Genomic DNA, 22,955 nt, shown 5'->3' on the forward strand with positions numbered 1-22,955 from the left:
CTACTTTTATTTATAGGTATTTTAGTGCATTTCAGGTGTTACAATGCACTTTTATTACTGGTATATATCCATCAACTTGGTTTGTAGTAATTATAAAAATAATTTGAATACTAAAAGTATTAATCACTATATCTAGATTATAGATAAGAAGCTGAAATTAAGAAAACTGAAGCTTCCTTAATGTTATCATATGAATTGGAGACATGTCAGTCTTAGATTTGTTCTCTGTTAAGTCCATAAAATGGTTTGACCAAAGTAATTAAGCACTTCAGGGTCTTACCATTCAATTGAAACATTTAAATAGGCTTGCCTGCTCCACACTGACTCAGTTTGTAAAGTGTTTCATATTAATTTAGTTTTAATATTGTACTTGTTATTTAACATGATTTATCAAAATGTTTGCACACCTAATTTAAAAATTTAAAATGTTTCTTTTCAGAATTGGTTGGATCCAGCTAAGGAAATTAAAAAGCAGATCCGAAGTAAGTTTTGGTCAGTCATTTATCAGAGGTAGATTCTATAGTTTTAAAAATGCCGTTTAATAATAATTCAGTAATAATGAAGGTGATGGTGATAATGTATTAAACCTGTATGCTGCCCAACTCTCAACAACTCAAATCAGTAAAATGCTAACGATAAAGATAAAAGATGGCAAGGGCAATGAAGCAAGGGGTCTCATTCCCCTCATTCCCAAAGTCCTGGGAGAAAAGCCTGGTTGCCACAACTCTTCGAAACAACAGCAGAGTGAAAACTATTTCGGATCGGTGGAGGGAACTTCATTCCAGAAGGCAGACACTGTTACAGGGATGTGTTTCTAGGGTTCTGGCAGATGACAGTATTTAATTGAAGGAGCACAAACTACACAAAATCAAACTATCTGAGCAGATACTATCGAAAACAATAAGAACCACAAGTAACCAAGCCATGTGCCATTTAGATAACTAGGAATATTTTTAAAACTTTGCATAACATACTTAATATGAGATTTTATTATTAGCCTAAATCCCTACTATACAAGGTTAGTACAGTATTGTGCATATATGATGGTGGTAGCTGAGAAAAGAACTACAATATGAAAAACCTCTATACTATATTAAGTTCTACAGAGAATATTATGCTGGGTTTTCTGGATCATGTCCCATTTCTGGAAGTTTATACAGTAGCCCTCAATTAACAGTTGTCCTGTTTAACAACCATTCAAACTGATCATGGCATTGAAAAAGTGGTTTTACTACTGGTCCTCAAATTTTGACTGTCACAGTGTCTTTACAGTCACATGATTGTCATTTGTGAGCTTCATAGCCAGCATCTGACAAGGAAAGTCTGGAGAAGCTTTGCAGTAAGTCACAGATTGCAGTCATGTGATGTTGCATTTAAGGACTGTGGGTTAATGACAGCAGCAAAAAATGATGTGAATTCAGCGTGATCATGTGATGTTTCATTTTAATAACCATGTTTTGCTTAGTGACAAACTGCCAGTCCCAATTGTATTCATTAAGTGAGGACTACCTATATAATATAAATAACACAATTTTTAAGGTGCTGTAAAATTTATTTTTGTTGCAAAAAAAATAGTAGCATAACACTTATGCTGCTATGTGTAGGAACTTGTGTCGAAATAAAGTTATATATAGTGTTGTTGATATATCTTTACAGTATATGCACAAACAATGTGTTGTTGATATATCTTTACAGTATATGCACTTAATATGTTATTTAACCCTACCTTTGTGTTTCTTTATTTGGAAACAGTTTTTTTAATGCCAAAAATGTGATTGTTCTTTTCACTATCGTGCAAAGGAAATGTTAACAAATTAATATAGGTAGTCTTCAATCTACAGCTATTTGTTCAATGAAGTTAAAATGGAGATGAACAAATAGCATTTATGTCCAGTCCTCAGAGTTCTGGTCATCCCAGCATCCCTGCGGTCATGTGCTTGTAATCTGGTGCTTGGCAACCTGTTCACACAGCCAGTTGCCAAGTGCCCCCACAATTGCATGATCACCATTTGCAATCTCCTGAGCTGAGGAAAGATTGGATGGAGTGTGGCCGGGGAGAAGAGAAGCATTAGATCCTAACCTAATTTGTGGCCGGGAGGACTTTCTATCAGGTCTGCCGGATCCGCCAGTTGTGTCCCTTTCTGGATTGGGACTCCTTATGCACGGTCACTCATGCCCTCGTCACTTCCTGCCTGGACTACTGTAATGCTCTCTACATGGGGCTCCCCTTGAGGAGCACCCGGAGGCTCCAAGTGGCTCAGAGTGCGGCCGTGCGGGTGGTTATGGGAGTGACATGGCGTTCCCATGTAACACCTCTCCTGCGTGAGCTGCACTGGCTCCTGGTGGTCTTCCGAGTGCGCTTCAAGGTTTTGGTTACCACCTTTAGAGTGCTCCATGGCTTAGGACCTGGGTACTTATGGGACCGCCTTCTGCCACCAGTAACCTCTCACCGGCCAGTACGCTCACATAGAGAGGGGCTTCTCAGGGTGCCATCGGCCAAACAGTGTCGACTGGCAGCCCCCGGGGGGGAGCCTTCTCTGTGGGGGCACCTGCTATCTGGAATGAGCTTCCCCCAGATATACGGAGGATCCCGGATTTACGCACCTTCCGCCATGCCCTCAAGACCTTTTTATTTCAACAGGCTAGGCTGGTCTAACTTCCCTTTTAATTGTAAATTTTAAATTTGTTTTAAAACATTAGGGGTGTTTTAATTTGTTTTGGGCCAAATTATTTAATGGGTTTTTATATTGTCTTTTAAATTTTGTAGTTTGTGTATTTTATCTTTTTGGCTGTTCACTGCCCTGAGTCCTTCGGGAGTAGGGCAGTATATAAATCCAAAAATAAAAAATAAAATAATAAATAATAAACCTGACAGCGTGGTCTTGCATAAAAAAGTCTTGCTGCTGTTATACGCAGTATAATAACAAAGTCTCATTTTTCCAAGCTCTTTGTCCATCAAACCTAAAAAAAATTATCTTTTTTAGTGTCTTGAACGATTTATATTTAATTCTTGGTATTTTCTCTTGCCATGCAACAAACTTAGAAATAGCTTTTTGCCATTGTTTAAATGGTTTATCAATCAGTACCAGTATTGTCTGAAATAAAATTAACATCCTAGGTAATTCATTAATTACTATGCACTAATGATAAATTTGTTCCACTTCAACAAATCCTTTCTATTTTCATTTCATAATTTAACATAATTATTCTGAAGCAATATACAATTCATGTAGTCTGAGGAAAGCCCAGATATTTAACTTGGTTCTCAATTTTGAAACCAATTTTCATCAAAGTCCATTAGTCATTTAAAGTTATCATCTAGAAGCCAATTAAACAATTTTCATCAGAAAGGTTGAATTGTACCACTAAAGAGACTTCTCTTCTAAAGAGACTTTACTTCACTTCCAAAGTAAAGTAAAGAGTACTTCTAAAGAGACTTTCAGTTTTTTTCTTTTACTTTCCATCTAAACATTGTTATTTGTGAACATGATCTATTAAGATTAAACAGGGGACGTTAAACATACAGTTACCCTGCCATTAATACTTGTGGTTTAAGATTTTATTTATGAATGTAAAATAATTTTAAACAGAATAATATCTAGGTGATCAAGTGAAAGAAGTAACAGCGTTTTCTATGTTTGACTACTGTATAGATACAAGCATCAGTGTTTATCTCAGTAAGTTAGTTCTGTTCAACTTTTGAGGCCTCCGTGGATAAATATTTATCATCTTGATCTGTCTCCATTGCTGCAATATGCATAAACAAGTGTATTTTGCAGGGTTCCAAGGAACACCTCCAACAAAATAAAACTCCGAGGCCTGAGGTTCCTCAAAGTTTCAATTTATTAGAGATGTCATGTTGTCACATCTGGGAAAACCTGAATCTGAAAGCTTCCAGGTTTTCTCCATCCAGCTAACAGTTCACAGCCCTGCCCCACATCCACAAGTTCATCACATAATCCAACCAACTCTTCACATTCAACTGGATACAATCTCCAGGCAGATGCGGGCAAAAGTGTCCTTGAATATGGAATGTTGTTATGACTAATTTTCTACCGCTCCAACAAAACCCTCCTCCCCATTTCCCAGGCTAAAATATGTGGCAGTTAGGAACTGTCTTCCAAAACTGACATAAGCATTATCTATCGAAAATTAAAATAAAGTTTCTGTTTTCATACAGGCTTATTTATTGCCTGATGAAACTAGAGATGCTTTTAAAATGTTAAGATTTCTATAAAGAAAAATTTTCTGTGATAAATAGTGTAATTATTTTGTTGGCGTGACAGAGGCTTCAGAGACTCCTCCTATGCAACCTTAACACCTTTTGCAGATGTATAAAAACCTTATGAGTTTATTAATTTTTTTAAAAAATGCTGACAAGTCACATAAGATTGCTTGGTGGGCAGCATAGGCCTAGTTTAAAGGATGGAAACTTTGTAGACAGAAAATAATATATGTTGGACTTTCAGAATTTCCATAAAGCCTCTTCCATGAAGCATACCAAGGTGTAAGAGAGTAGGCTGTCTGAAAATTGGCTAGCACCTGGGCTGATAGTGCTCTGCCCCTTTTAAGACCTGGCCCTGGTGGCCCAGCAGCTATAAAAGCAGAGCAGAAATCAGCTGGATATGGTGGGTGTTGTTGTGGAATGGTTTGTGTCATATTATGGGAAGGAAGATAATTTCTGTGACTCTGAAAATAGAAAATAGAGAATTGGAAGCAGCCTGAACCTGAGAGCAGGAATAGTCTACTACTAATATTGGGAGCAGTGGGGAGACCTAGGAAGAGTGTGGAAAGGAACTGGGACTACTACCCTTTGGATCTGCTTGTGTGTGGGTTGCCTAGAGGCCAAGGAGGCTAGTTTGAGCCTTTTTTGGGGGGAAGGGGGTCAGGAGCCCACTGAATTTGTATATAGCTAAAGGAACCTGTGACACAAGGCTTTAATAATAGAACCTGACTTACTTTCAACATCTATATCCATCACTGCATGTACAGTTAAACTAGAGTGCAGCAAAGTATTAAAATGTGATTAAAAGACCTCCTGATTGATGCTGTCAGAGGAGTACTTTCAGCATAAAATCCAGAGCTCATACAACAGCCTTAAACAAAACAAAGCTGACATGCTGTATTTTGTAATTGGTAAAACAGTGCTTGTTGCCATTCAAACTACCCTTTCTACCCTTTCTCTACCCATGCATAAGAATACATAAAACCATCTAGGTCAGCATCCAAAAACCACCAGTGCTTCTAAAGTACAAGATACTTGGTTTTAAGAAGCCAGTTTCAAGCATTTCAGCAATGCTTACAAATAGCAGTCTAACTTTTGCGCAAAATTTGACTTTTGCAATCTTGCTGGAATAAAATAACTATTGCTTTTTAAAATGCAGTGAAGGAACTACCATCACTTAGTGACTATTCTATATTATAGACATTGTGACCAATTTGGTTCAATTTTTGTACTTTGCAGTACCTTGTTTATCCATTCCATATTATAGACATTATGGCCAATTTGGCTCAATTTTTGTACTTTAATGAGTCAGAGGAGAAACCTTTAAAAGCTCAGAATTTATTTCATATAGGCTAACATTATTTATGAATAATGTTAGCCTATTCTGATTTTATACTATTGAGTGCTTTCAAGGTAGAAAAGAGTTCTTTATAAAATAATCACTGGATTCCAGCCATATCATTTGAAGCTTTTAGGCTGCCTTCAAGGAACATTTCACATAGACTTTATTATGAAAATCTTACTTGGAAGTCATTAGATCACAAATAAGAAAGGCCAGACCAAGAAAAAAGTAGGAAATGGTTTGCAAATTGAAACTGTTAAAAAGCACTACATGAAATGTAAACATTTAAACCACTTCTTATGCTATACAAATCATTCTTAACCCTATCAATAAGTAAGCCCAATAACATCCGCTCTTTTTCTTTACTTTTTCTTTGTATAATTTCATTTATGCTAAAGTAGCACTCATAAAGGTGCTGATGGATGAGTATTATATATATAGTTGTGTGTTTCACTGGATTATGGATGCAGATTTTGAAGCTCTGCTGAATGCCTACTTATCCATGAGGTTATTTCGATATTTATTTCATTATTTAACTATTACCTAATATCCATGCCTACATTGTTTTATGGAAACTTCAAATGTTAATGGTTGCTGAATAAAACCCTCAGAAATATAATGGAAATAGCTCTTGAGAATTTTAAAGGAACAGGAGAAAGTAATAACACTATCTACCTCAGTAAATAAATTATAGCGAGTGTAGCAGATAGAGAATCCCACTAATACTTTGTTTTATTTTAGGTGGTGCTTGGCATTTCTCGTTCAATGTTAAATTCTACCCTCCAGATCCTGCCCAACTTTCTGAAGATATTACAAGGTAGTTTATGCATTATCACTGAACAGAAATTATTTCTAAAAAATCATTATGACCATAATTTGCTTAATAACAAATTGTTGTCATAAGGTCAGCTGATTTAAATCACTGAGGTATAAGGTTTCCTGACTGAGCAAGTGGTTGGAATATATGACTTCAACAACTCTGTTATTGAGCTGATAAGTATTGGAAAAGCTGTCATTAAAATGTTGTTACTTCCTCTAACATTCACTCCTGAATGAGGTTGAAATTTAGCCTCACTTCTAGGAGCTTATCAGAGTCACTCAAATTTGTCCTTATTGCAGACTTCAGGAATCACACAGCTCAGTTTTTGAGGCTTGATTACCACTATAAGATGTTTAAAGTATAGATTTCTCTTTTTCCTAATCCCATATATATTTTTAAAAAATACAATTCCCAGATTTCTTGGCAATGAGTGCTTCCAAGTGTAGGGCATATAGAAACCCAACTTGTTTGTTTTTAACCCTTTACATGGGGAATTATTGGAAGATATGTTAAAGAGCTTATGGTAAGTTTCATTATTTTATTTATTTATATCCCACCTTTATTATTTTTATATGTAACTCAAGGCAACAAACATATCTAATAGTCCAGCCTGATTTGGGTTGAAAGAGATTGGCCCGAGATCACCAAATTGAGTTTCTAATCCGTAAGGCTGGATTAGAACTCACATTCTCCTCGCTTCTAGCCTGGTGCCTTAACCACTGGCTCTATCACTCTTTCATTACCTACACTTTTCTAATGGAGAACTCTTTACTGCAAAAATTCTCAAAAAGATTTAATTGAATAAATTCAGAATAGATTAATGTTGACAATAGATGAAATCGTTTGCAAACAATTATTCATTTAGTTAATAATAACTAAAAAAATGGAAATTGTCACTTACTGCATCTTGCTGTGCTTGGTATAACAAATAAAGCTGTTGTTTCAAACAGCATTTCAGCAATTGTGCTTATTTTTGAATACAGGGCAATTATTTTAGTTTCCAGATTATGTGTATGTATCCATGGGGTATGAAGTGCTTCCGTTCTCCCCCCCCCCCACCCTATTTCTTCTTGCTGCTTTTTATGTCCACTATTGAAAATAGCAATGTGTTTTATATAAATCGTGTATTTGCTTATGAACCAGTATAAATTTTTTAATGCTTCTGTTTAAATAGAGAAATGTTAATACACTTTTTAAAATATAAATTTGTTGCAGGTATTATCTCTGCTTGCAGCTGCGAGATGACATTGTGTCTGGACGATTGCCATGTTCTTTTGTCACACTTGCACTATTAGGCTCCTATACAGTTCAGTCAGAGCTGGGAGATTATGATCCTGATGAATATGGGAGTGACTATGTCAGTGAATTCCGCTTTGCACCAAATCATACTAAAGAACTGGAAGATAAAGTAATAGAGCTTCATAAAAGCCATAGGTAAGACATGCAGAGGGTAACTATGTTTATAAATAATGGGCCTGTGGAACGTCCTGGTCTGCTTTGCTGTGTAAGTTGTCGTGACGCTAGTCATTCAGGTGCCTTAGCTTTAAAAACCAAAACAGTCTGCCTTAATACCTCCACTTAAAGCAAACCCTTTTGATACAACGAATTGCATAGCTTTAGCAAAAGTGCCAACTCCTCAAATTTGGCATATGCACAGGCATGCATGGAGAACCTACAGTTTTGAAGAAAATATTTTTTTCGCATGAAACAACTTTACTTTCACTTATGTGTAAGTGTTCTTATGTGGGTTTTTTTTTTTTTCATTTTGATTAACTTTAGGGGAATGACACCTGCAGAAGCAGAGATGCACTTTCTGGAAAATGCCAAAAAACTGTCTATGTATGGAGTAGATCTACATCATGCCAAGGTACATATTGTGTTCAACAGTCTAATAATTCAGTTTCTGTATAAGTCACAGACAGTTCTTAGCAATCATAGATAGACTTTCTCTTAGGTGTCCTGTCTCAGTTTGGCCCTTAAAATTTGCTACTGGTCTACTTATTACCACTGTAATTGTGTCCATTCACCTTGCTTTTAGTTATCTTCTCTTTCCTTCTACCTTTTTCAGTATTACTAATTTCTTCAGGGAGCTGGCTCTTTGCATAATGAGTCTTACATGCGGTTTGACAGATTATTTAAACAGAACTCAAAACAAGAATAATTATACCATAAACAAAGAAAAACAATAATTACTAATAAATTCTAAGCTAAAAATCATAAAAACAAGTTTTGGTAACACATTCTTTCCCTTCCTTCTATTTTTCCACCAATATTAACCACTACCTAAATACTTATATTGTATTTTGCACTTTAAAATAGTGTTATTGAGCTTTGTCTTTTGTACCTTGAATGAGAAATCTGATTGATTTAGCAATAACAATAGCACTTACAATTATATACTGCTTCTTGGTGCTTTACAGCACTCTTTAATTGGTTTAAAGAGTCAGCATATTGCCCCCAACAATCTAGGTCATCACAGCCAACTTCCATGCCTAAAACAGGATTAGAACCTGCAGTCTCTGGGTTCTAGCCTGCTGCCTTAACTACTAGACCAAACTGGCTATTTTTTGTCAATTTATAATTGAAGAAGAACTTTAAAAGTTTTGGATCATATCACTGTTCCAGTATCATTCTGAATAAAATATTTTCTAAAATGATCCAGGTGCATAATAGATTTCAAAAGGTCTTCAGACAATTTGCAGGCAAATGCATAAATTAAGAGAGAAAAACAATCTTAACTTTCATCTGCTGTTAATTGTCTTTAACAAATAAGTTACAGAAGCATTTTTGGGCAAATAACTTTCCAGCAAAAATTTTGGCCACTTCAGCTATCAAAAGAATTCTGAAAGTAATATAATTACTTCTTTCTAAACAATGTATGAACATCAAAGTTGGGATCATTGAGGCCTACATGATAGTCTAAAGACATAATTAAACATAAGAACTACAGTATATTGTATTTTTTTTTTTGCAGGGATATTTAAATAACAATTTCTGTCCGCTCACTTCCAAGTATACAGTAATTTATTAGCCAATAACCCAAAGGAAGTAGCACTTGGAAGGAAGCAGGAAAACAAGTTACTTCAACAATTACTTTTAATTTAAATATTTGTTACTACATATTATTATATGTTTAGTAATTAGCTTTTTTCCCCTAAGAAGAGTTTCATACATAGCGTTCACTATATAAACAAATTATGATTTCTTCATTAAACAGAGAAATTTTATTTTCTCTGGGAATTCTCTATATGTTTTGACTACACGCTGAATTAAGAATGTGATATTTAATTTACACAGTCTCATATGATGTTAATAAACTTTAATTCTATCTAGCTGATGAACATAAATACCAAGAATTGTATAACATTTTAGTGAATTGTGTTTTTCTAACACTCCATGATTGTAGGAATAATTTTATATGCTTTCTTAAAATTATGAAAAAATGTGAAATGAAATATCATAGCTGATAAATGACCCTTGGAATTAATGTTAGATTAAAAAATATTGTCCAACCTTTTTTCAGGATTCTGAAGGAGTTGAAATCATGTTAGGTGTTTGTGCAAGTGGTCTCTTGATTTATCGAGACAGACTCAGAATAAACAGATTTGCTTGGCCTAAGGTTCTCAAAATTTCATATAAGAGGAATAACTTCTACATCAAAATTCGACCAGGGGAAGTAAGTAAAATTGAATGAAATTGCTTGTCATGTTTCTCTTGTTTCACATTTTTATTAGTTTATCAAAATATAAAATACAAAGAATAATTCGAAAAAAGTAATAGAAAACTAGGAAGAGAGGGAGGGAAAAGAAAAATATATATAAAGAAAGAGGAGAAACGAAAGAAAAAGGCACCGACTTCCAACTCTCTTTAGCACTGTAGAAGATAACATTACAACCTCAACTTTTTACTTTTACACAACAGTATATACTAACCATTTCTGTAATTTCTGTAACCATATTGTTCGGAGTATAAATGCACCAGTGTATAAGACACACCAAGATTTAGAAAAGTAAGAAGAGTAAGTAAGAAAAAAAAAAGATTTTTGCCCTCCCCGGCCCCCAGGAGCACTCTGCAGGGCTTCCAAATCCTCTGCGTGCCCCGTTTTTTGTAAAAATGGGTTCGTTTTTGCCCTCCTCCAGCCCCCAGGAACACTCTGCAGACCTCCCAAACCCTCTGCGCACCCTGTTTTTGCCCATTTTTGCCCAAAAATGGGCAAAGCCCTGCAGAGTGCTTCTGGGGGCTGGGGGAGGGCAAAAACATCCCCATTTTTGTGAAAAACGGGGCGTGCAGAGGGTTTGGGAAGCCTGCAGAGTGGTCCTGAGAGCTGGGGGAGGGCAAAATTGTCCCCGTTACAGCAAAAATGGCTGTATTCAGTGTATAAGACGCACCAACATTTCCACCCTCTTTTAGGGGGAGAAAAAGTGCATCTTATACTCCGAAAAATACGGTAATTACAATTATTTAATTAGCAAAAATAAAATCAAAGTTTTTTTTTTTTATTGCAAACACAAAATCTGGAAGAAATTTCTACACAGAAACAAGGTTAAATATATTCTCTTCTTTAGATAGAAGAATCAATTTGACCATCTATTTCTCCTTGCTGTGGGGAATAATATTTGCTTAGTTTACTCATTAATCTTTATCATAATTTATATTTATATTAAGAGAATCCCCAATTCAACTTACGAGACCGCCTTCTGCCTCCGATAGCCTCCCACCGACCAGTACGTTCCCACAGAAAGGGTCTCCTCAGGGTGCCGTTGGTTAGACACTGTCGATTGGTGACCCCCAGGGGGAGAACCTTCTCTGTGGGGGCACCTACCCTCTGGAACGAGCTGCCCCCGGAGATTCGTCGGATTCCCGACCTTCATACCTTTCGCCGCGCCCTTAAAACACTATTATTCCATCAAGCAGGGCTGGCCTAAAATATTATTTTTAATGGGTTATTTTATGTTATTTTAGATTATGGGCCAAACTATTTAATAATTTTAAATTGATTTTTAACTTTTATACTGTTGGTTTTTTATTCTGGCTGTACACCGCCCTGAGTCCTTCGGTAGAAGGGTGGTATATAAATTTAATAAAACTAAAACTAAACTAAACTAAAACTAATTTCAGTTTTTTTCAGCCTAAAGAAAGAAAACACTTTTTCTACTTTTGATATTTTACTAACTATAAAAAATACTCAAATATTACATACAAAGTGGGGTGGGGAGACCATTTTAAACACAAAACTGCATTAGAGCTTTGTCATGTTTCATATGTCTAGAAAGCTAAACTTCTAACTTTCTTTAAAGAGACAGTTTATGTTGGAGCAATAAGCAATTTCTAAACAGAAACAAGGTTAAATTGTTATTGAAGAAATGAAAGATATATCATCTCTATCTTATCAAATAAAATGATGTTTCATTGGATTTATAAAAGAAATTGGTTGATGTTTTAAAATTTGAAAAGGAAAACACAAATGACAAATCAAGAGAACATTTTTTTCTAACTGGATTTACAAAAGAGGCATGTTAAAGCCTTGAAGAATTTTGTGTAATAGGACTAAACAGAAATGAAGAGAAATCAAAACCTACAGTATTTGATTGATGTAAAGATTAAGATCGTTAAAAGTGAAAGGAAGAAGCATACAGTAAAGATGCTTTATTTGATCAAGGTTAAAACAAAATATGTTGATATGTCTGTGAACCTGGATTTTTTTTTCCTAGTTTGAACAATTTGAAAGTACAATCGGATTTAAATTACCAAATCATCGTGCTGCAAAACGTCTATGGAAAGTATGTGTTGAACATCATACATTTTTCAGGTACATAGTCCTTTTTAACGGATTATTTCACAGTTTGTCACAATGTTTGATCAAAGGTATACAAACAGATATAACATTCTCTGATCACGGCTTAGCACTTAAAAATATAATAGACACCAGACATATCCTTCACAAAATGTTAATAAATTCTCAAAACTATAGTTGAAAGCCATGTTAGTAAACATCTGTTCTGTTTTTGATATAAGTTACACTCCAGGAATGCTTTTCAGTTTGAACCAACTGTACCTCAGATACGGAGTTATTCTAGGCATTAAAGCATACTCTCACAACTTCGTGAGCCATTCTTCTATTGAAGAAATCAAACAATCTTTCCAGTAAAAAACATGATAACAAATTCATGGATTTGAAGGCCATGGACCTATCCCAGGTCATCCATTGCCTGATCTGGGAAAATAAGCACACTACGGACCCGATTCCTGTGATTCATGGAGGAATTGAGGGTGTTGAAAAGGGCCAAGAGACTGCTAAAGAACCACTGGAGGAAAACAAACAAATATGTCTGATCACAGATCATTAATGCCTATCTCATGGCAGTAAGAACAGCAAAATGCAAGCCTTTGTCTGCTCTTATTATATCTGCAAACTGCCGCCCAGTAATTCTGTTTAAAGTCACCCAGTCCCTCCCTAGGGAAGGAGGGCTCATAAGAACATTTACAGGACCATGTGGGGGAATTAGTCAAGCACCTAATGGATAAAATCGCGTGAGTTTGTTCACAGTTGGAATCCAAGCATGGAGCAGATTCCTCATCCATGGAGAGAGAGTTATCTAGGAGCAGTTTGACTCTGTTGAAGTGGACGGGATTGTGGGTCTGTTAGTGCAGCTTCTTGTTTATTAAATTCCTGCCCTTCCTTAGTAAAAGCCTCCAGGAGGGTGATTTGCAAGTGAGTCCAGGCAGTCATTAATACATTGCTGCAGGAGGGTTTGTTCCTAATACCATTTAAGGAAGCCTTAGTTCATCCCTTAATCTGGATCCCACAGATTTTGGACACATTCTGTAAATTAACCCATTGGTGGTATCTTGGTTCAAACGCGTGCATTGTTTTACCCAGTTAAAGGTTATAGGAAAGAGAGTTTTAGTACTATATAAATGTAATCTTGCAAGCTACACAAATTATTAATTCTGCACTGACTGAATTTTTAAATAGTTTTTGTCTTCATCGAAATAAAAGTAAAGCAAGAGGGGACAAATTAGGGCTTATTTTTTTTCCCTGTATTTATTCCAGATCTTCAGCTCGTTATTTATTATTTCATGATCTCTTATAACCATTAGTTTCTGTTGGTATCAACAAAAATATATATTTATGCAGACCATTTGAGAATAGACTAGGCCCGTGATGGCGAACCTATGGCATGCATGCCACAGGTGGCACGTGGAGCCATATCTGTGGGCACGCAAGTGTTGCCCTAGCTCACTGCAGTGCGCATGCGCTTGCCAGCCAGCTAATTTTCGGGCCTTGCTGGCCCACCGGAAGTTGGGAAACGAGCTGTTCCCAACCTCCAAAGGGCCTCTGGGGGTGGGGAGCGGCAGCTTTCACCCTCCCCAGGCTCTAAGAAAGCCTCTGAAACCTGGGAAGGGTGAAAAACGGGCCTACCGGGCCCACCAGTAACCTTTTTGCCGTTGCATACCAAAAGCAGGAGAGTGCAGGGGGATCACACGCGCATGCACAGGAGTACAGGGGGGCATTGAATTATGGGTGTGGGCACACACGAGCAAGCCCCCCTGTGCTCCCCCCACTTTTGGCATGCGACAGCAAAAGGGTTAGCCATCACTGGACTAGGCTGTAAGAAGATATAATTCACTCTGGAATCCATGTTAAACAAATGGCATGATAATGCAATTTACAGTCCAGTCCATTTCAAACAAACAAACAAACAAAAAGTTTTCAGTACCCTTAGAATATTATTATTCTGGTCTTGAAATGGAGATGAGCACTGTCCCCTATAGTCAGCAACGACTAGCAGAATAAAAATCCGCAGGGACTCCCTTTACTTTTACCTTTACACTCAGAATATGTCTGATGTTGTTTCTTATATATCTGGAACAAATCCAGGCTGATTAGAATATATTATTGTAGTTTTAAAAAAAACTCACTTATTCTCTTTGCAAGTATTGCTGTGTTCATTAAAGGAATAACTCCATCTGACAAACACATTAAAGCTTGAAATATTTCATACACCATTTTATAATTGCTCGTCGACAATAGTTTTTGCTATACACTGCATTTTTTATATTGCTGAAAGTGATACTAAATATCACATCCCTTCAATTCAAGAATGGGAGAAAATAGTTTTAAAAACACAATCTTTTATTTCAGTTTAGAAAACCAGTCATTTGTAATGTTTATCATGTGTGATATATTCTAGACTCTTGCTACCAGAAGCTCCTCCAAAAAAATTCCTCACACTAGGTTCTAAGTTTCGCTACAGTGGAAGGACACAAGCCCAGACAAGAAGAGCTAGTGCACTGATTGATCGCCCTGCACCTTACTTTGAACGTTCCTCAAGTAAACGCTACACAATGTCTCGCAGCCTAGACGGGGGTAAGATATTCTTAATAATCCTTATTTGGAGCTTTGTCTCATTTTCCTTTTTAAATAAAACATTGCATTAGAGGACAGATTCAAGTTTCTTGTAATCTCATGTCCCCCCCGAGCTTCTTTGGATTACACATGTAAGTATGTGCATGATATGTCATTTATGCCCATTAAACTTCCCTTTTGCTTTCTTCTGGCTTATTCATGTGGCAGTTCATAAGCTCTGGAAGACTAAAACTTCAGTCCTCCACATTTATTTCTTTAGCTATTCTTCCTGCTACTGAATTTCTACCCTTTCTGTGCTTTTTTAAGGGCGCTATAACTATCATTGCTAGGATGGTAAATGCGCTCCGCTTGTAATGACTGACACAATATGCAAACTGAATCTAGTCATGCTATGGTTATTTGTGTTTTTCCAAACTTTATGATATAGTTCCAGTGTTCACAAAAATAAATCACTCTGTGGAGTCATTGGTGCTCTTTGAGCTTAGATATTTGGTTGCTGATGTTTCATTGTCCGACTAGGTAACATCATCAGGTTTGCTCCATGCTTATATACAGTAGCTTGCCCTGCCAGTGTCGGTGGAGTTTGCATTATTCAGATGTCTACAAAAGCCAAAACCCTAAGGTATTATTGAAAGTTTGGCATTCAGACAAATCAACCATTGATAGATACATATAGATAAACCACATTTACATACCATCCAAAAGAAGGAAACAAAATAAGAAAATATGAATACTTTCTCTCCATCGCTAGTATCCAGATAAACGGGGATTAACACCAGACAAAGAAACAAGCAAGAAACTATCAAGGAGAAAATGAAACATCCACCAGCTCTGGCAAGACAAACTACCATGTTTCCCCAAAAATAAGACCCTGTCTTATATTTTTTGGAACCCTGAAATAAGCGCTTGGCCTTATTGCCATGCGCTCAAAAGCCCGATTGGGCTTATTATCAGGGGATGTCTTATTTTGGGGGAAACGGTACTGTACACGTAGTCCTCGAGGTACAACTGTTCATTTAGTGACCATTCAAGTTACAATTGCACTGAATTATGACTTTTTCAAGCTTAACTGTTGCAGCATTCCCATGGTCATGTGATCAAAATTTGGATGTTTGGCAACTTGTATGTGTTTATGATAGTTATAGTTTATATCTTGGGGTCATATGACCACCATTTGTAATCTCTCCAGACAGCTTTCGAGAAGCAAAGTCAATGGAAGAGCCAGATTCACTTAATGACTGCATAATTCCTTTAACTGCAGAAATTAGCTTAACAGCTATGGCAAAAAAGATTGTACAAAGAGGCACAACTCATTTAATGACTGCCTTGCTTAGCAACAGAACTTTTGGGCTCAATTGTGGTTGAAAGTCGAGGACTATCTGTATATAAACAGAGACAAATATCATACTCACTAGCACTGATGATGTTATTTAGTTGGGTAATGAAACATCTGCAAGCAAACAATCATGCTAAAATAGCACTAAGGACTCCACGGTTCAGCTCTAAGCTACATATACGTTCTTTTATAAATTACCATATTTGAATGAATATTAAAAAGGCATTGCATTAGAGAAAATAGTTGATACAAATTAAGCAAATATGGCTACAAATGTATGTTAAAAGAAATAGTTCAATTGGTGCAGATTTTCTTGTGGATTTTTATAAAAAACCTCAAAGGTAATATAAAACTTCATGTGGAAAAAGGACAAGTCACGGAAAACCAAAAATGATCAGTTTATCTGTTCTTAACCTTTGCATTTTAAAAATATTTTTGGCCAAGATAATAAACTAGTAGTTAGCATACATCCTACAAATGACCAATAGAGGGAAAATCTGGTACTATTGTTTATTACATACCATCCAAATTATTATTCAAGGTCTCTTACAAATTGATATATATATACTTGCCCTGATGACAAGTAAATAAAGAGTAGCTACCTCATTTAGACAAGGACTTAGCAGAAATGGAACAGACATCATGCTGAAAATATTGAGTCATCTGAATGACTCATTACATCTCTTTTTTATTACTAAATGTAGTAATTTGGGTTTCTGTACTATAAGGGATTTCCAACTGCAAGTACATGATTCCCTAAAATTGAATTTATGTGACTGTTGAGCCAGAATGTTGAGCCAGAAATAAATATGCCATATTAATAATTAAAGTTCAGTCATTGTAATAAAACAATGATAAAACTTACAACTTTGGAAATCAGCAACAAAAGGTCCAATAAAATAATCTATGTATTAAAAGGAAAGGATGAATTTGCTTGTTTTGACATAATTCCTGAAATCTGAGTTTTATTTTGAAGGTACCCACTCTTATTCACTGAAAGAAAGTGTATTCTTTCTTTCCTATTCATGTTAAAATGCTGCATTTTGCAAAACACTAGCAGGTTAGAAGTTACTCTTGGCATTGTCTCTCAGCGTATAGCTGCACCAAGATAACAGTTGTGGCTCATCTACTTTTTTCCCCTTCCAGCCTGATGCTTAGAAAATCCTTTCCCCATTCTTACAATTTCAGTTCTCTCTTCCACTCTGTTGCAGACTGAGGGTCAAAGCTTTGCTTAGAAATCATGTCCCTTCCAAGCATGATTATTCTTCCTTTGAAAGGCAGATGTGTTGTGTTAAAAAGACAAAAAAAGACATTAGAGCTTCATTAATGATTCTGGAACTGTAACTTTCCTTGGAATTCCACATACTTCTGCATCAAACTAATAAACTTGCTAGGAATGAGTTTGCACTCTTTAGCAGCCCTTCATTTATTGCAATGTGTTCAGAAGAGACAGAAGCCCCCAGGACCTTAATGGTCAGAGAAAAACTTAGGAAGGATGCACTCTCATAGAACAAGTAAATAAAAATGGTGGCTGGAATGTTCTACTTTCAAACAATCAAAATTCAGGTGCTTGGCAACTATTTATGTTGGTTGTAGCATCTCTGCTTCACACGGTCCTCATTTTCTGCCTTCCCAGCCGGCTTTTGACAAGAAGTCAATGGGGAAGGCCAGATTTGCTTAATGACTGTATGAGTCACTTAACAACTGCAGTGATGCACTTAACAACTGCAGCAGAAAAGGTCATAAAATAGAATGTGTTTCACTGAACCATTTTGCTTAGCCAATTGGCCATTCTTGTCCCAATTGTGGTTGTAAATTGAAGACTGCTTGTATATGATTAGAAAATGATGCTGTTGTATTTATATGTGCAAAGTATTTGGAAGAACTATTTGGCAACATTTGGCAGCATATACAGAAATTCTGTTTTATAATTGCTCCTGCCTATTGTAAAATATCTCTTTGTTTTGTACAGCCCTAATGTATGCCTTGAATATTTAGTGTGATTCAAGGTGGTATAATAAAGGCTTGGTGAAATGGCTTCCCCCCCACCCCCACCCCCTTCTGAAAAATTACTTTTTAACCTACTCTTCAAAATCTTTTTTTCTTTCCAGTGAATTAGTGATACCGGTACTTTGGGTCTATATGTCAAGCTCATTAGTATCTTGCATTTTGAGATAACTGTGATTAATTACCTCTGGTTGCTAATTAACTATTTTTTAAGAAATTACTTTCAAGCAGTATATATTAATCGCCTGTATTATCACTTAGGTTCTTTACTTAAGTGTAGTGCATTGTGCTCAGATAATTTCATTATTTTCAAATTATCCTAGGACAAACTTTAGAAAAGAAGATTCTGGGTTTAAAAGTATCTGCATGCATGTGAATATATATCAGATTTTAATACAATATCTGTATATGCATATACATACACATACATGCATATTAATTTTATTGTTTTATATAGGTATTTAGTATTTATGTTTCTGCATGTTTTAGAAACATGAGGCTTTCATTTCACTGGCAGACTGCTTAATGCTGTAAGCCTGTGCTCACTGGCCTGGGCATAAATCCCATTGAATTTAATGAGATTTACTTTTGGGGTAGGCATGCACAGAATTAAATAATTAATCCATAATGTAGTTTTACTTAGCATAATGAATCATCTGTTTAAGATTTCACCTCTTCACATTGCATTTGCTTTTAGCATCAGTGAATGAAAACCATGAAATGTACATGAAGGATTCTATGTCTGCTGCAGAGGTTGGTACTGGCCAGTACGCTACAACAAAGGGCATCTCTCAAACAAACTTGATAACTACTGTGACTCCAGAGAAGAAAGCAGAAGAAGAGAAAGATGATGAACAGCTAAAAAAGAAAGAAGAAGAAGGCACTCCAGTTTCAGCAATACGGCACGATACTAAGGTATAGTTTTATGTTTTTATTTTAATTCTATCAACTAAGCTGTATTAGAAATACCACACAATTTTGGTGACAGAAAGCATAAGAAAGTAGTGGCAAATCACCAGTGTTCAGTAATCAATAATTTGTGATTCTATACAGTAGCTTTTTTCTGACAATTGTAAGATGAACAGTGGCAATATAAAGAATGTGTCACTTTTGAAGATGAACATGCTCTACAATGTAAATAACTCTTTTCATGGATTGCTGCATTTTATTTGCCTTTTTGAATTGCCTTTGAATTATTTGTTATTATAAGAGTGCTAACTTCCTTTTTTCCTGATCTTAGAATCAGTATTTCTAGTATAAATTAAACTAGTGAGCATATCATTGCACGTTTTGACATACTACTTCTATGTTATTGTCATAATTCATGTGAAATTACTTTTAACTCTAGATCATGTTAATTCCTATTATCAAAAAAGTTGCCTAAGGGTAGACCTTTAGAAAATATGACTAGAAAGACTAGCTTTAATCCCAGATCCTTATATATTTTACAGATAAATATATAGTGGCATAGGGCTCAATATACCTGTATCACTTAGTACAATAAAATCAAGGTTTGGGATGTAGTCCACCCAGTTTAGACATTAGAGTCCAATAATTTAAGGCGTTAAGTACCCACTGTGTTTCAACATGCTTTTATAAAGGTATACAGGTTTACTTTTCCAGAATCCTGCTTGTCACATATTTCTCTCACAACCATTGTTTTTCAGTAGTTTTGCAGCACACCCCAGATATAGTTGGAATACACTTTCGCTACAACAACGCAGCTTGAAATAGGCATCTTTTGTGAGTGCGGTGTTGGCACAGGACAGACTTACCCACAAAATGTTGTTCTTCCAAACTGGAACTCCCAGAATTCCCAATCATCATAGGTAAAAGCTGAGAATTGAAGAAGTTAAATTCAAGTGCCTAGGTGGGATAGACTGCTGGATAGGTATACATTATCACAGTAATTACTTTGGTTATTACATAGTAGATAGGCTCATGTTGCAATATCATCTCAAAATGTAGGTATTCACACTTTTTAAAAACGTACTCAGTTGCTAAAAGGACTTTTCATCTCTAAATATAAGAAATTATTAAAATAAGCAGAAAAAAAAAATTTAATGTTGCATTTGTCATTCAATTATAGCAGTGTTTCTCAACCTTAGCCTCTTTAAGATATATTGATGGAGAATTCTGGGGGTTGAAGTCCAGACAACTTAAAATTACCAAAATAAGAAACACTGGATTATTGGCTAAAAATGAAGAGTGACATTTATAGTTGTAAACTACCTTGCAAGAACTGTCTTGCCATAACAATGCTTTTCATGTCCAAATGAATGCTCTTTAATTTTTTTTGGCAATTAAAGTTCACTAAGTGATAATATGCAGGAAATATGGTATATTCTGGGATTACATTTTTTCAAATGTATATTCAAATTTTTGTCAACCATGATGTTTATTTTTGATTTTTAAAATTCCTATTAGAATTGTGTTGGAATATAGAACTTTAAATAAAAGTGCTTAAGTTGCAATAAATAGATACCACAATGTAGTAATTATGTCTACGTTATTAAGGGATTGAATAATACGAGAAAAGTGGTTCAGAGAAAAATATACCAAGATAAGTAGTAAGAAACTACAAAATAAATATTTTCCTATATAAATAGGGATTTGTATCTTCCATTTTAGGACCCAGTCTATGATTGGTTTTACATAACTGCAAATATCTTCAAGTATGACTGTATCAAAACATATGTAAACTTTGTACAAGGCCCACACCTGCTCACTGGTTTCAGTCTCTCTCCTTCTGAAACTGGTGTCCAGAAATGTAGAAGTAGAATTACAACAGCATGGACAATGTTTAACTTCCAAATATTGTTGAACCAACTCTTAGCAGACCTAGCCAAAATAATCAATAGTGATGTATACTCTAATTGCAACATCTGGAGATCACCAGATCTTTAACAGGATGCACAGCTTACTTCAGAAATACTATATGCATTGCAGTCAGTGAGCATTATTTCTTCATACTATTTGTTTGTTCTATCAATAGGAGTTCTAGAATTTTATTGGAAGATGTTAGGGATTTTTAATTAGATCAGTTGCAATGGACATTCTGAAATATCTGAAAATCCGTTTGATCAATTTATATCTAACCTCCCATAACACTGTGTGAAGTATTGGATGTGTAGGATTACTTAAATATTTAGTTTCTAACTTTTGTCTTCTGCAAAGGAATTGTTCTCATGATTTGAAAAATATAAAATCATTAACAACAATAATCAGTCAGTACAAATGTTCACAGTACTCAAAGCAGCAAAAACCAGGAAAAAAAATCTAGCAGTGGTAATGCTAATACAGTAAAGCATTTGCTGAAATTTCTACTCTATGGAATATACATGTGAACAAGGTAAACCTAATTTCTTGGGAAGGATGTTGTTATAGACAGTATTTTTTTACTGAGACTATGTTTGTGCATATTTCTTAGATCAGTACCTTGTAATCAAATGGAGCAGCTTACCCTAAGACTGTCAGGTTTTTATCAAAAATTAAATTAATTTTCCCACTAGCCAAGTCCCAAGTCATTTAGAATTTTTAAATTGCTAACCCAAACTTTGAATTCCATTTATAAATTAGTTACAAAGATAATTTATGACAAGGTTAGTAACCTCCATAATTCAAGGACAATCCAAGAGGAATAAATCTAAACGATACAGCAACAAAGAGACAGAAAATATTTGCTACTATTTATTAATCAACTAGATGTTATGGTCAGCATTGACAGTCCTGGTTGAGAAGGCCTCTTGAAATTCTCTATAATGCATATAACACACAAAGTTTCTTTTTATTTATTTATTTATTTGTATTCCGTCATAATTATTTTGAACAAATGACTTAAGGCAGCGTACTTATCCAACCCACCTTCCTCCTCCTATTTCCCCCACAACATTAACCATGTGGGCTGGGATGGCTGGGCTGAGCTGAGAATGACCGTTCCAAGATCACCCAACTGGCTTTCTTGACTAAGGTGGGAGTAAAATTCATGATCTCCTGGTTTTCAGTCTGGTGCCTTAATCAGTAGACCAAAAGCATTCCTCATGGATGGAAATTTTGAAAATATTTGTTCTTTATTATCCAGCTGCTGTTTCAGAAAAATAAATTAGGAATTAAAATAATTGTCAGTATACAAGGAGCAAGTACAAAATGCTATGTTGATATAGAATTCCTGTTCTACTGCTAGCAATGATTATTATGCTAGCGGTGAATATTATCTTCCATTAACAACTTATTTATTTATTTATTTATTTATTAGTCATATTTCTATGCCGCCCACTCTCCAAGGACTCTAGGCGGCTTACACCAAAGACAGTATACTAAATAGCATATTGCCCCCTAACAATCTGGGTCCTCATACAACTTTTATGTAAGATACTGTACGGGCCTGAACTTAAGCATAATTTGAGAGATTCAGACACAGGTGAATACAGCTTATTAGTAGGAAAATTCTGGCATTCAGGTAAAAGAAAATATCCTGTATTCCTATACAGACTTATCTGGAAGCAGATCTATTGCAATAAGATAAACTTTGATGTAAATTCGTTTTTATAAAGATGGCTTATTATTTTTCAGGTAGATCTTGTTTAGAACTAAAGGGAATTTTTGCAGTCTAAGCTCTTTTGTTTGAGTTAGCTATCCAGGACACGACAATTCATTCTTAACCTCCATTTATTCATTTTTCTCTAATATTCAACATTCTGTAAAGGTAAACTTGGGTGGTTGTCAGTAGGCCATGGAAGAAGACTTACTTCCTTAGGTTTTTATTTTGTTAATCCTAAACAATTTTTGCTCTCTCTTTTTGTAATTAGTGGTCCAACTTTAGTAAGAGATCTTAGTTAAATTTGTAATAGAGGG

General features: G+C 35.5%; 1 protein-coding gene across 45 annotated transcripts in view; it reads left to right on the top strand.

Moving 5' to 3' along the window:
• Window positions 1-22,955, top strand: part of EPB41L3 (erythrocyte membrane protein band 4.1 like 3) — a 152,823-nt gene that overhangs the window by 109,821 nt on the left and 20,047 nt on the right. For 33 of the 45 annotated variants that reach the window (XM_087890465.1, XM_087890477.1, XM_087890445.1 and 30 more), the window contains 8 exons: window positions 440-482; window positions 6,309-6,384; window positions 7,603-7,821; window positions 8,167-8,254; window positions 9,911-10,063; window positions 12,099-12,196; window positions 14,583-14,758; window positions 18,799-19,016. In XM_087890465.1, coding sequence (XP_087746591.1) covers window positions 440-482; window positions 6,309-6,384; window positions 7,603-7,821; window positions 8,167-8,254; window positions 9,911-10,063; window positions 12,099-12,196; window positions 14,583-14,758; window positions 18,799-19,016 — 1,071 coding nt within the window. The remainder of the gene's footprint in view (window positions 1-439; window positions 483-6,308; window positions 6,385-7,602; window positions 7,822-8,166; window positions 8,255-9,910; window positions 10,064-12,098; window positions 12,197-14,582; window positions 14,759-18,798; window positions 19,017-22,955) is intronic. The other 12 variants (XM_087890446.1, XM_087890463.1, XM_087890478.1 and 9 more) reach the window with 1 other exon arrangement.

This window comes from Pantherophis guttatus, chromosome 3 (genome assembly GCF_059756535.1).
Source record: "Pantherophis guttatus breed Tessera chromosome 3, ASM5975653v1, whole genome shotgun sequence".
Lineage (NCBI taxonomy): Eukaryota > Metazoa > Chordata > Lepidosauria > Squamata > Colubridae > Pantherophis > Pantherophis guttatus.